Here is a 12,731-nt window from a genome sequence, read left to right as displayed (position 1 = left end):
GCTTTGTACCTGGTACTGGTATACAGTATACGGCTGTAGTGCTTCATCTTTGTACGTAGTCGTGATATTCCTGTAGATAAGTGTTGCTGCATCCTGTCTGTGGGTGTCAGTGGTTTGGTCCAGCCTGCGATACACTTCATAACGAAGGACTCTTCCATTTGGTTGAGCAGGAGGGGACCAGGTGAGAAGAAAGGTGGTCTGTAGGCCGGTGTTTGCATCTGGACGAAGGTCTAACAGAGGCGCTGTTTGTCCAGCAGGGGGAGCCTCTAGAGTGAGTACTGGTGACCAGTCGCTGGAGGAGCAGCCCAGCGCTGTGCAAGCCTCCACTCTCACTTCATACCTACACACACATAAAAGCACAAAAGTATATTTCTTGAATTCCATTATGTGTAATTTTTGTTGATTTTGCAAGAGACAACTGTGAGAAATAGAAAGTCAGAACACAAATACTTCAAACAGTTTTGGAAACAGTTAACAACAAAACCGCATACTGCTAAACAGCTTACACAGACTGAAACATATCCATACAATCAGCCAGACATTTTAAATAACAGCAATCTTTTCAATCTTCAAAGCCCCAAAATGTGTCACCTGCATTTTCACAAAGCCCTAGATGTTCAAAATAATGCATATTTCAGAAACTACATTTTATATCTGATTCATTAATTAATAGAATTTATTTGAAGGGTTTTTTGATAACATTTTTTTTTGTTTTTACTAGTTGCAAACCACAAATTAGGAAACTAGCCAAGCAGACAGAGCAGGTTTCCAATCACAAACCAATGTAATCATAATAATCTTCATCAAAGGTCTGTTGATTCTTAGCCAATCACAGCAAGAAGGCAAAAATTATGAGGTAACTAATTAGGAAAAAATAAAGGAGAAGATAGAAGGGAGTGAGTGGGAGAGGAGGGGAGAGAAGGTGATGAAGATGAGTTCAATGGAGTGAAGGTCATCAGAGAGAGGGGGAGCGATCTTTGGACGATAAGGCTGATGAGCTTTTATTATCTGAATCTAATCATCACACTGACATGCTCGCACATACACAGACACACAGTCAGGCACACTGACAGGAGGACACAGGAATAGACACAGGAATAGACACACACACACACACACACACACACACACACACACACACACACACACACACACACACACACACACACACACACACACACACACACACACACACACACACACACACACACACACACAACTAAACATGCAAATCCTCACAAAAATACAAAAACATACACTTTATATGGTCTACTTAGCTGTGCTCAACTGAGAAAAGGAGATGACATCCTTTGCTCTCTGTCTCTGTTTATTTCTAGTTTTAAAAATTGGTCTTGATGAGTCCTTGTTTAATATGTTTTTTTCTCCACATCACAATTTTACTATTTTGCACTAGTACTGAAATTTATTACACGCAGCATTTCACTTTTTTGATAAGGTTGTATGTGACTCCATAGTTTTTTGAGGCAAAAAAAAGTATTGAAACAAAATAAAAATGAGAATGAGAAAAAAAAGAATTTTCAATTTTTTCCATTTCTTCATGTTATTTTCTCCATTGTTCATTCGGAAGAGAGTAGGGAAATATTGAAAACTGTTCCTATGTCTCTCTCTCTATCTGCCCTTTCATAACAGTTTTCTTTTAGTCTAATTATTTCAACAAAAAGCTTTTTTGAATTATTTTTTGTTAAACTTTTTTAGGTGTTCGGGGTGGTGGCTGGGGGATTCTATGTCTTGGTTCAAATAACAATGAAGCAACACTGCTCTGAACTGCACAGAAGTGTCTGGGTTTTTATTTCAACCTATAGATGGCACTGTATTCCCTTCATTATCGCCACTTCTTATCTCTCATGCCTCCTCATATTTTACTCCAACAGTACCTATCCAACATAGACATCTAAAACTGTGTTGTTAATTTTTTTAAAACTATTTTTGGCAATGCAGCCAAATGAAAATGAAAAATCTTAAACCTCTGATCTTATATTATTCTTTCCGTATTCTCCCTGCCTATGCATAAGCCATACCTTACCTCCATAAACAATTACATTTGCTGCATGGATACCAAAAATTAACTGTGGTGGAGAACTGCGTTGACATACCTGTGGTGAGCAGCCAGCCCAAGCAGAGTTGTGTGTCTGTCGGAGAAGTCACTCTCCTCTGGAGTGAACACAGTGCTACTGATGCTGAGCTGGACCGGGTCTCTGTGATGAACAGTGTAACTCACAATGTCTCCATTTGGACGGGCTGGAGTGCTCCACTCTACTCTCACCTGGAAAAACAACACAGACCATGAACACTTTTAAACAACAGATTGAAAGCTGTAGAGAAGTAATGCACAGCATTAGTTAGGTTCTCATCAGTTATTTCCAAAATGATTCACCTGGCCTGGTCCTAGAGGTGTCAGTGTGGGCAGACCGACACCAGAAGGAGCTGATGGGTGAGTCTTTGCTGTGGCTGCTGTGCTGCTCACTGCTCCTTTGCTGTTGTTGGCCCAGACAACATAGCTGTATTCTACACTTGGCAAAAGAGTGAAGTCGTGGTAGTGAGTCTCTGTGCCAACGTATATAACTTCACCGTCTCTGTGGAGTTCGTACCCTGTGATGATGCCATTGGGGTGCTTTGGTGGTCTCCAACTAACCTCCACTGACTCTGGGCCAGTGACCTTAAAAGGAAAGAGTAAAAGGGTCAAATCAAAAGCAGATCCAAACAGCATCGTAAATGTAGAAATCAACAGATCTCAATATCACCCTGAGTCTAATAGTGTCAGCAAATTTGTATGCAATGTTTTATCTTTATTATTTGAAACCAATGTTTATCTTATCACATCTTAGATTTGTGAGAGAAGATCAACATTGGTTTCAAACAATACAGAAACAATCTTACACTTAGATACAAAGATTTCACCTGAATGAGATATCAACAAGCACACCTTAAGAGCTGGAGCTGTCAGGCCAGTAGGAGGAGCCTCCTCAGTTACAGCAGACATTGCATTGCTGGTGGTGCATCCACCTCTGGTACAGGCTGAGAGGACCAGCTGATACGATTTGTGCGGCTGCATATCTGACAGCACTGTATTTTGGCCTCTGCCACGATAAGCTTCTTCGCTGTTCAGCTTCAGCACATATTCAATCACCTCCCCGTTCTGTGTCAGAGGTTTACTCCAGGAAATGTTCATCATATTAGATGTGATGGCATTGACTGTGGGAGCTTCTACTGTGGCAGGCGGAGCCTCTAGAGTTGTGATGTGTGTGTCAAGGCTGGTGATGCATCCCTCAGACGTGCAGGCTATGATTGAGTAGCTGTAGAAATAAATAAAAAGAAAGAAAGTATCAATATTGCTTCTAAATATTGTTAATACTTGTGGATACTTGTTTGAAACCTACAGAGGAGTGCATTTAGGTCTGTTTATTTAAAGTTAACAAAATATTAAGGTAAGAGAACAGTTATACCTATATGAGGAAAAGGGCAGGAGGTCTTCATCCTTGTAGCTGGTGACAGTGGGGTCAAAACTAAAGGAGAAGCTGACATTGTTTCTCTGAATCCTATAGGACTGCAGAATCCCGTTTGGCTCCAGAGGAGGAGACCAAGAGACCAACAGCTCCCTTGGCTGGCCCAGGATGTGACTCACTGTTGAGGGAGCCAAACCACGAGGAGGGGCCTGTCTGGTTGTAACAGTTACCCAGGGGCTTTCTGTGTGTCCAGCTGGGTTGTGAGTGCGGACACTGAACTCGTACTGTGTCCAGGGATGCAGACCAGATGCTGTGTATGAGAATGTGTCAGCATGTTGTGGAGCTGATTCCCTGAACAGAACCTGTAGGAAATAGTTGTGAAAAACACACAATTCAAATTTGATAACCACAAGTTTGCTTAGAACTTAGTCATCACTTCCTATAACTTTAGAGTTGTGTTTTAAGTTTTATCTACCTTTCCTCTTTCCACACCCTCTTCATCATTACTTCTTCCCCTCCCCACATCCTCCAGACTTCTCCCAAGCAAAAAGTACTCTCCGATGGGCCCGTTTGGCTGGGCGGGAGGGCCCCAGCTGAGTGACACACTGTCTGGACCAATATAGAGAGGTCTGGGAGGGGGCTGGGAGGCAGGTGGAGCAGCTGCTGTGGTGACGTGCTGAGGTGGGGTGCGTGTGCAGCCTGCCGAGGTACAAGCTTCTAGTGTCAAAGTGTACAGAGTCCACGGCTCCAGACGTCTGAACAGAAAGTTACGAGATAATCCGCTGAATTCCAGGTTCCCCTCGCTGTACAGGTTGTACATCTGGTGAGGGGTATGTTGAGAGGGGACAAGAGGTAGAATGAGGAACATTGGAAGAATTACAGTTAAATAGAATATTATACAATAGAAACAGAGAAGGGGCAAAGATTCCAAGCAAGAAATGAAATAAAGATGTCAAAAGGAGAGAAAAATGTCACAAGTATGTGGTTATATGCAGGTGTATCAAAACAAAATAGAATATATGTTAATTTATATATAAAAGACTTGCTGAATTACCTGGGTTAAGTTATTACTTGTTAACTTATGAGTGTGCTTTGGTTGTGCATGTGTGTTTATGTACATTATTGTTATCCTTTGGTTATCGCTGCTGTGTCTACTGTCACCAAGTACACTTTGGTATGTGTCCTGTGTATTGTTCTTACTGTAATGATTCCATTAGGAGTACTGGGCTGATCCCAGCTCAGCAGTAACGCCCTGCCCTGCTCTCTCTGCTCCACTGTGAAGTTAGCCAGGCCGGCTGGGGAAGACTCCAGGGTCCTAATGCTTACCCACGGACTGGACACACTACCTGGAGGATAACAAAACATGTAGACTCAATTAAGTGGTTCAATAGTTGTAGCATATATAATCAATGTATTTAATGTTTCAAATTAGCTGTTCATCACAATCAACCTACCTGCTGTGTTTACAGCCACAACTCTGAGACTATACTGACTGTAAGGTTCAAGACCGTAGATGGTTGCTTCAAGGACTGAACCCTGAAAGAGAAAAACACATCAAAGTATAACGGACGGATGAAATAAGACCTGAGAAGAATAAAACATTATTAAAAGAGAGAAAAGAATGAGGGATGGAGGGATTAGAGTGAGATATAGTTGCAGGTTTGAGAAAGAAGAGGCATAGGAATGATTGAGCAAGAGCTAAAAGAAAAAGAAAAGAGCGCAGGGATAGAAAGGGAAACAGGGATGTGAGTCGCATGCCATAACAAGAGAGGAGAGCAAGAGGAAATTAGTTACACAAACAAATCCGGCATGAATAAAAAACAGTGTATTACTCATTAAAACGGGGAATGAAAAGGAACAGTGAAACAATGGCAGGCTAAGATGACATGACATGGGATTTGTGATATCAACATTTCAACATACAGGCTCTGCCTGGGCAAAGTAAGTAGACACCAGAGAAGTGGCAGAGACAGAGAGAGACTGGCAGGCAGACAGGCGTCCCTTATGGGTGAATTCAAAGCTTCCAGATTGAGTGTTTATGTCACACATGCACCCTTTCATATCACACACACACATACACAAACACACACACTCAGAGACGCAGGCAGGGAAGAGTCTGCCAGTAGCTTTAGGCAGTGGGACCCAGCCCAACACCCTGGCAGACACTGGGGCAGTGTGTATGTGTGTGTGTTACAGCGGGAACACCATTTACTAATTGATAAGAGACACACTGTTGTTTCAAAAGGCCCTGGCGTGTGATGACATGGTAGTCAGGGAGCACTCGGCTCCAGGATGTAGCAGTTGTTTGTTTGTTTTATTTTATGACTGTGAGCTTTAAAGCAGCTATGAGAGTGATGTTTCTCTGTTCGTGTATGAACAGTACTGTGTGAATGCACAACACAGGAGGCTGTATTTTTCATGTGTTGAGTCTGCAGTTTTTTGTTTGTTCAGGGCTGTATGCTTTCACATAAGTAAGCATATGTAAAGAGATTAACTGGTAACCCACTTCAATGCTGCAGCAAGAGGATCAAAAAGGCTCCAATTCAAACTGAATCAAATGAAAACCCTGACAAATCACCGTAGCGTGGCACCAAGGATGAACTGTCTCAACAACAAGCAGAATGCATGTATTCACTGTTTTCATGTCTGCGAGCCAACGTGTTTTTCATCCACAGTAAAATAGGATTAATAAGCCCCTAGACACCTAGACACAGGCTAAATCCTCCTGCAAATCACAGCACTTCTGAGCAGAGAGGGAGGGAGGGACGCAGAGAGAAAGATAGAAAGAGAAAGGGGCAGCGCGACTGAGAAAGAAAGGCCGGAAGAAAAAAGAGACAGGGAAGACATTAAATATATATAAGTAATGCAATGTAGGGCAGTGAATTAAGAAACAGTGGCCGAAAAAAAAGAGGTGAGCAAGTTAATAACTGATGAAGGAATAAGCAAGAGTACGGAGGAGGAGGTGTGAGAAAGAAAAGGGCTGAAAAAGATTGAGTGAATGGGTAAAAAAAAAAAAGCTCTTGTGGGAGAGAAAAAAAGATAGATGTTGCAAAAGGGAGAGACGGATTAAGTGAGCGAGAATGAGAGATCTCTCTACCTTAAAAGCCAGTGAAATATGTGAGGCATGTGGCCTATAAAGCGGTTAACATATGCACATTGTCAATAGCAGCATCTGGCGCTGGCAGCTTTTATAGGAGCATGGAGACTCTGCTACACGCCTCTAGATGGCAATACATTCAAACACTTTATCACTGAAACACACCACATTAACAGCCTGCTCTCTCTCACACACACACACACACACACACACACACACACACACACACACACACACACACACACACACACACACACACACACACACAATGTACACAATGTACACAAATGCCCAACAATCATGCACTATGAAATTCACCACCTCAGCTTGCTAACTGCACACAGGCAGACACGTAGAAAGGCAGTAATCAAATGGGGAAACACTAAAACACACTAGTTTAACATTACGTTAACAGCTCCCTCAATAACTATTTCTCTCTCATACATACACATGTGCAGACACACAAATGCAAACACACAAAACAAGCGCTTTAACCGTATCTTAAAACAGAGGCTTTAACAAGTATGTAGGCAAAGATACACACAGTTATCACAGAAATAAAGAAATGAATAATGTAAGAATTTTATTCCCCAACTTGTTTGTAAGGTTTCTGACACTCACATTAAATTCTCACTTTATGTTTTGTATGCTGCATCTGACCTTGGTGTGTGTAACTTTGATCAGTTAGAGCTGTTACATGACGTTTCAAAACATGTTTTGGGGCAAAAACTATACTTTTGAAATTTAGCAGGAGGTATTTCAGGTCTTTGCTGTAGTAGCTGATTCAGGTACAGGATGTACAATTTGTGCTTTAGTATCAGTACAAATATACAGGACTATATACAGCAAAACGTGTGTTTCATGAAAGATTGTGTTTCTGGTGGGACAACTTTGAAAAAAACATGAAAAGCTAATATGTAAGATCTGACAGCAAAAGGTTCTCGTGAACCTTAATTCAGTGTGCACAGGCATGAACAAGTGTGTGTGGATGATCAAAGTCACTAGTTAATCATGCCAAATGCAAAAGAACAGAGGGGGAAGCAAGAAGTCAAGAGCGAGCGAAAGAGAGAAAGACAGAGAAAGGGGGAGAACAAGAGAGATTTGCCCAGATATGAAGGGAAGAAGGTGTAAACAGGAGAGCAAGAGAAAGGGAGAAGAGAAGAAGTCTTACTAATTTATACATTGAAGAGCCCTCAGATCTCACATGGTTCAACACAACTTAGCATTGAGGGCCAGGAAGCAATCTATTCAATCTTGTATTTCCTCGTTCTGTCTTCTCTTTGGTGTGTGAGTTGAGCAGCAGCAGGGGTCCTCAGCGTGTGTGTGTTTCTGCATGTGTAGCCCATATGAAAGGGTCAGTGTATGTGTGTGCTCTTTGAACCTTCAGCGAGTATACTGTATGGGTATCAGTGTTTGTGTGCATTTGCATGTATCCTAACAAGCCTGCATGTGCATGAATCATATTTTGTGCCCATGTGTCCCTAAAAGCGTGCATGTGGTTGTGAGTGTGTATTTGTGAGTGCACAGCTGTGAGTGTGTGTATGTGTGCGTGATATTCAGGTAGAGAGGCATGGTGCTGCCGGGGGGACAGTGTGTGATACTAATTAAGAATAACCATGTGTATTTGTCAAAAGAATTATGCTGATTATCTCACAAAGGCCTCAGCACTGGGCCCCGCAGAGAGACCGAGACGGAGAGATGGACCAACATTAGCATATGGCTACACGTGCATGCACACACACACACATGCTTTGTCTCTTAGTCTTTCAAGCAAACACATAGTGCAGGTAAAAGTAAAGTGAGCACCTAAGAAGGTACATGAAAGGAGCATGGTCAATGTGATCCAACTGGTCTGCCTCAGGGATGTTTCTTTCCTCAGACCTCCTCTGGCCTCTCTGCTCTGTCATATTAAGTCCTGGAGAGATAATAAAGCACCATGCTGGTTCATCTTTTCTAATGTGTCGTTCTTCTTTGAGTGTGCTGTAAAAACATGCTATGATCAGAAACGATTTGATATAGTCCTGCTCGAATCAATTCTGCACAATTCAGCTCGATTCAAATCAATTCTTTGGTCCAGTCCATTAGTACAAGCTGTGTCCTGACCAGCCCTGTGAGAGCAGTAATTGTTTTCGGAGGTTTCTGAGGTGAGCCAGAGCACTGCACGCTGCTCTCTCGCACCCCATGCCAAGCTCTCAAGCCAAGTTTGTGTGCATGTGTGTGTGTATTTATGTGTGTATTCCTAATTCATTGCTGCTGGAACAATTGCCCTGTGTCTGTTTGCAAATGCCCTGCGTGGGTGTCCCTGCTAGTCAGAGTGTGTTAGACAAACCCTGACACATACAGACGTTTGTGCGACACACACTCAAGCACACCCACGGACACACAGAGTGCCATCAGGCATGTGTTTTGTCTGTGGCCAGCACAGACATAGAGAGGGACTGCAGGGGTCTGGGACAGGCATGCCCACTTCACACCGACAGCCATGATTGGCTTTGGCGGCTGTAGACCCCAGGAACAGCAGATTTGGTGTGCATATTTGCATGCCTGTGTGCATGCGTGTTTTTATTGTGTGTGTTTGCGTGATGTGGCCAAAATCCAGTGGACGGTATTTGGCAAGCAAGGGACAGTATGCTTAAAATCCAAAGATATCTCCTAAAATTGAAAATTATTGGTATGTGTTTATCTTTGCATGCAATTTCATCATATCTTTATTCCACAAAGAAAAGCCATCCAAAGAAATAGTGCTAAAAAGGTTTAATTTGACCAATGACTAATTGACAAAACATGTAAAATTATATTTTTGGTAAAGAAATGCAAAGTTACTGTGCTTGAAAAAAATACCTTCCTGTCATGTGGAATTTTTCTTTTTTGTTGGAAGGTAGAGATGGGGACAATGACTTCATTGAAACTACAAAAAACTGAGGTTGGTTTGAAATATTGACTGGCACCACAGAAGGTCAACAAAGAGAACAGCATACACCCATGACTCAACATAACTAAAATATTATTGTGACATTTACTGAGAAAATATGAGATTATGTTTTTTATATCTTGGTACTTGATACATGGTACCATAGTATATTAAATGTGTGCCAGCTGCATGCATTGTTATAAATTGTAATCTTGCTAGCCCATTAGCTTTCTAGAACACAGTTGAGCTGAAGCACTCTTTACGCTGTGCAGTGTTCTAGAAATATCTCCACCTTGCCAAATTGTTGTCATGGATCTGTTCTAAAACTGCTTCATAGCAATCAAAACTTTCTGGTGAGCTAGGATTTTTAAAGGTTTTTCCTTTATTACTGAGAGATTTGGATAGAAGGAAAACAGAGGGGATAAAAAGCAGCAGAAGGTAGGAGTAGAACCTGGAGCCTCTGCTTCATGGAACACATTTCATTAGTGCGCTAAACTGGCACCCCAGTCACCTTTAGACCCCTTATACTGCGTTGACGAACATAATGCAGGCCGCCAAAAATAAATAATAAAAACATAGTAAAAAAACAAACATATATGCACTTACACCAGAGCTGAATGGCCTCAGTCATCTCAGATATTCTTTTTTCACTCTTCCTTAAAAGTACTCACACTCAGCATTCCTCTAAAGTGATGACCATCATATCATGGCTGCCTCACTAAACACCCATTAAGACAAGTGGAGAGCACTACACTGGATGGTGTGGCCTCTTCAAAGACAGACACACAATAACACACAACCTGTCATTACTGAGCGGAAAAGACAGCGAGAGAGAGAGTGCACACGAGGAGGAGGGAAGGAAGAGGAAGTAGGATAGAAACTCTCTTGAAAAAAAAATCACTTGAAGAGACTGAGAGGAAGACAGAATAAGAGGGATGGAGGGGGGGGGGCAAAGATTGTGGATGAGAATAACATAAAAACTGTAATTTGTGACAGAGGAAGATAAAAACACAGATGGGAATGGAGTGATGGAGTGATAGAGGGAGGAGTTGTGAAAAACACGAGGAGACGGAGAGAAAGATTGCAGGGAGGAGAAGAGGGACTGCTGCAGCCTGATTATTTGGCTGTTTATGCAGAATGCTGAGGACCCTCCAATCAGAGTTGGAGACCTCTAAATAAGGGGTCTGATAGGCCGAGGGCCCAACGAACTCTGCATCTGAGTCTTCTTATTCCCTCCTTTAACACTTCCTTCCTCTCTTCACCTGTGTCCTTTTCCCCCTCTAAAGCTCCTCATGCCTCTCTCCTCACCCTATGTGCACTCAGCTCTGCAGCTCTCTCCCTTCACCCCTCCTTTGTCTCCCTCATTTGTTAAAGGGTGTCACCAAGAGCAAGGGCAAAGCCTTGTCTTTTCTTTGGACCATCCTCTAACTTCCACTCTGTTTCTTTGGTTTTCAAATCACACAAAGGCAATGGCTGTACAGAGATCTAACAAAGGTTTAAAGCAATAAGGGAAGATGTAGAGCTATTGGCCAAATATTTGTCCCGATAAATTGAAATCCACCATGTTAAGTATGGAAAAGTCAACAGTAAGTTACAGTCACACTGCACATAATCCCAAACACAGAGAACCTTTGAGTTTGTATGGGTTAAACAAAGGATGAATTACCTGTCAGTGACAGACTTTGGAGGTTGCTGTGATTTGGATTTTGTTACTTTTAGTCGGAGGGGGGGAAGCGAGCAGAATCCGCTCTGCTCAGTAGTGGACTCTTTATGCTAAAAAATATTTTGGAGGGGAATAACCTGTTGCTGCATCTGACTTCAACATTTAATATTTTCGGAGTATTTCCTTGACTTTGATAACTTGTTTTTTGAGGCGTTTTGTCAAAGTTCTGATCATGTACAGTATATCAGATATGTCATAACATAATACATATGTATGTAATATCCAACTTCAATCAATCTTTATTTATATAGTGCCACAACAAATGTTATATCAAGAAGCTTTACAAGTTGCAGGTCTAGACCGTACTATATGTTTTTTTATTTACAAAGACCCAACATAAAGAGGATAAGATCCAGTCCCATATTATGGGCAAGACTTATGTCATCTTAATATACCATGAGCAGAGCACTTTGAAGTATTTAGTAAGTTACATTGGCATGGAGCAACTTCCTTTTAACAGGCAGAAACCTTGAGCAGAACCAGACTCATGTTAGACAGCAGCCTGCTTTTCCAGCCCCACTGTGTTGGGTTTGTTAAGGGTATAGAGGGAGAGATGGACAGAGACAAATAATAACAAAAACAATATCAACAACAATAAAATCTTGTTTTCAGACCCTTTGCAAAAAGGAGTTAAATGTGTTTATCAAACGTGTTAAATTATTTTTGATACAGTTTATCATGCATTTAATGGTCTATTTAAAGATATGTGCTTTGCAGAACAAAAGTTATCAGTCATTCACTTGGCATGGTTTCTTTTCTTGTTCACTTATTCCATCTAGAGCTGTTTGGTACTTCAGGTTTGCTGATTTGAATATAAACCAGGAAACTTGACTTCTGAGCTTTAATCACTGGTTTTGGTGATACCCAACATCTCCCTTGCTAAATCTCCACCCTCTTTGATCAGATCTTCTCTGTGCTAATCCAAGCAAAACTATATCTCAGTCTGAGACACGTGCCAAAATTCAATACATGTTTAAGTAATCCCAAACCATGAGTCTGTATTCACACTTTGTTCACATCACATGTTTAACACTATTACTTCTTTGTCCTTATCTAATCATTCAAAACACCTGCAGACCATTCATGTTTAAGGACACAGCACATATTCTGATAACATGTCCAACTCATAGATCTCTCTGCTGCGCATGCCTAGATACACACATTATAACTATGCAGGTCAAACACACACACACACACATGTCGTACAAATACACACAAACTGAAACATCGTGTCGGCTTTGAGACACAGTTCGCCGGCTGGCCCTTGCTGTCCCGCTCTCTGACGGGCCCTTAATGGTAAACTAACAGATTGTAAACATGCTGCTAGCTCTCTCTCACTCTCTCTCTCTCTCTCTCTCTCTCTCTCTCTCTCTCTCTCTTTCTCCACTTTCTGTATTAATCGCTCTCACTTTTTCCTTCCATCTCCTCCTCCCTTTATATATCTCTCCTCTTTCCTCACTCCTTCACTTCCCTGTCACCCAGTTCCCTTAATTCTTCTCCCTCCAACACTTCCTTTCTCTCTCCTCCTCCTCTCTC

General features: G+C 41.8%; 1 protein-coding gene across 1 annotated transcript in view; it reads right to left on the bottom strand.

Moving 5' to 3' along the window:
- Positions 1 to 12,731, bottom strand: part of ush2a (Usher syndrome 2A (autosomal recessive, mild)) — a 224,815-nt gene that overhangs the window by 12,404 nt on the left and 199,680 nt on the right. The window contains 8 exon segments of the mRNA XM_034679779.1: positions 10 to 340; positions 2,115 to 2,284; positions 2,396 to 2,677; positions 2,945 to 3,314; positions 3,465 to 3,826; positions 3,940 to 4,284; positions 4,665 to 4,810; positions 4,919 to 5,000. Of these exon segments, the coding sequence (XP_034535670.1) occupies positions 10 to 340; positions 2,115 to 2,284; positions 2,396 to 2,677; positions 2,945 to 3,314; positions 3,465 to 3,826; positions 3,940 to 4,284; positions 4,665 to 4,810; positions 4,919 to 5,000 (2,088 nt within the window).

This window comes from Notolabrus celidotus, chromosome 3 (genome assembly GCF_009762535.1).
Source record: "Notolabrus celidotus isolate fNotCel1 chromosome 3, fNotCel1.pri, whole genome shotgun sequence".
In the NCBI taxonomy this organism is placed as follows: domain Eukaryota; kingdom Metazoa; phylum Chordata; class Actinopteri; order Labriformes; family Labridae; genus Notolabrus; species Notolabrus celidotus.
The sequence above is the reverse complement of the archived record's forward strand: the minus strand, read 5'-3'. Positions and strand labels throughout refer to the sequence as shown.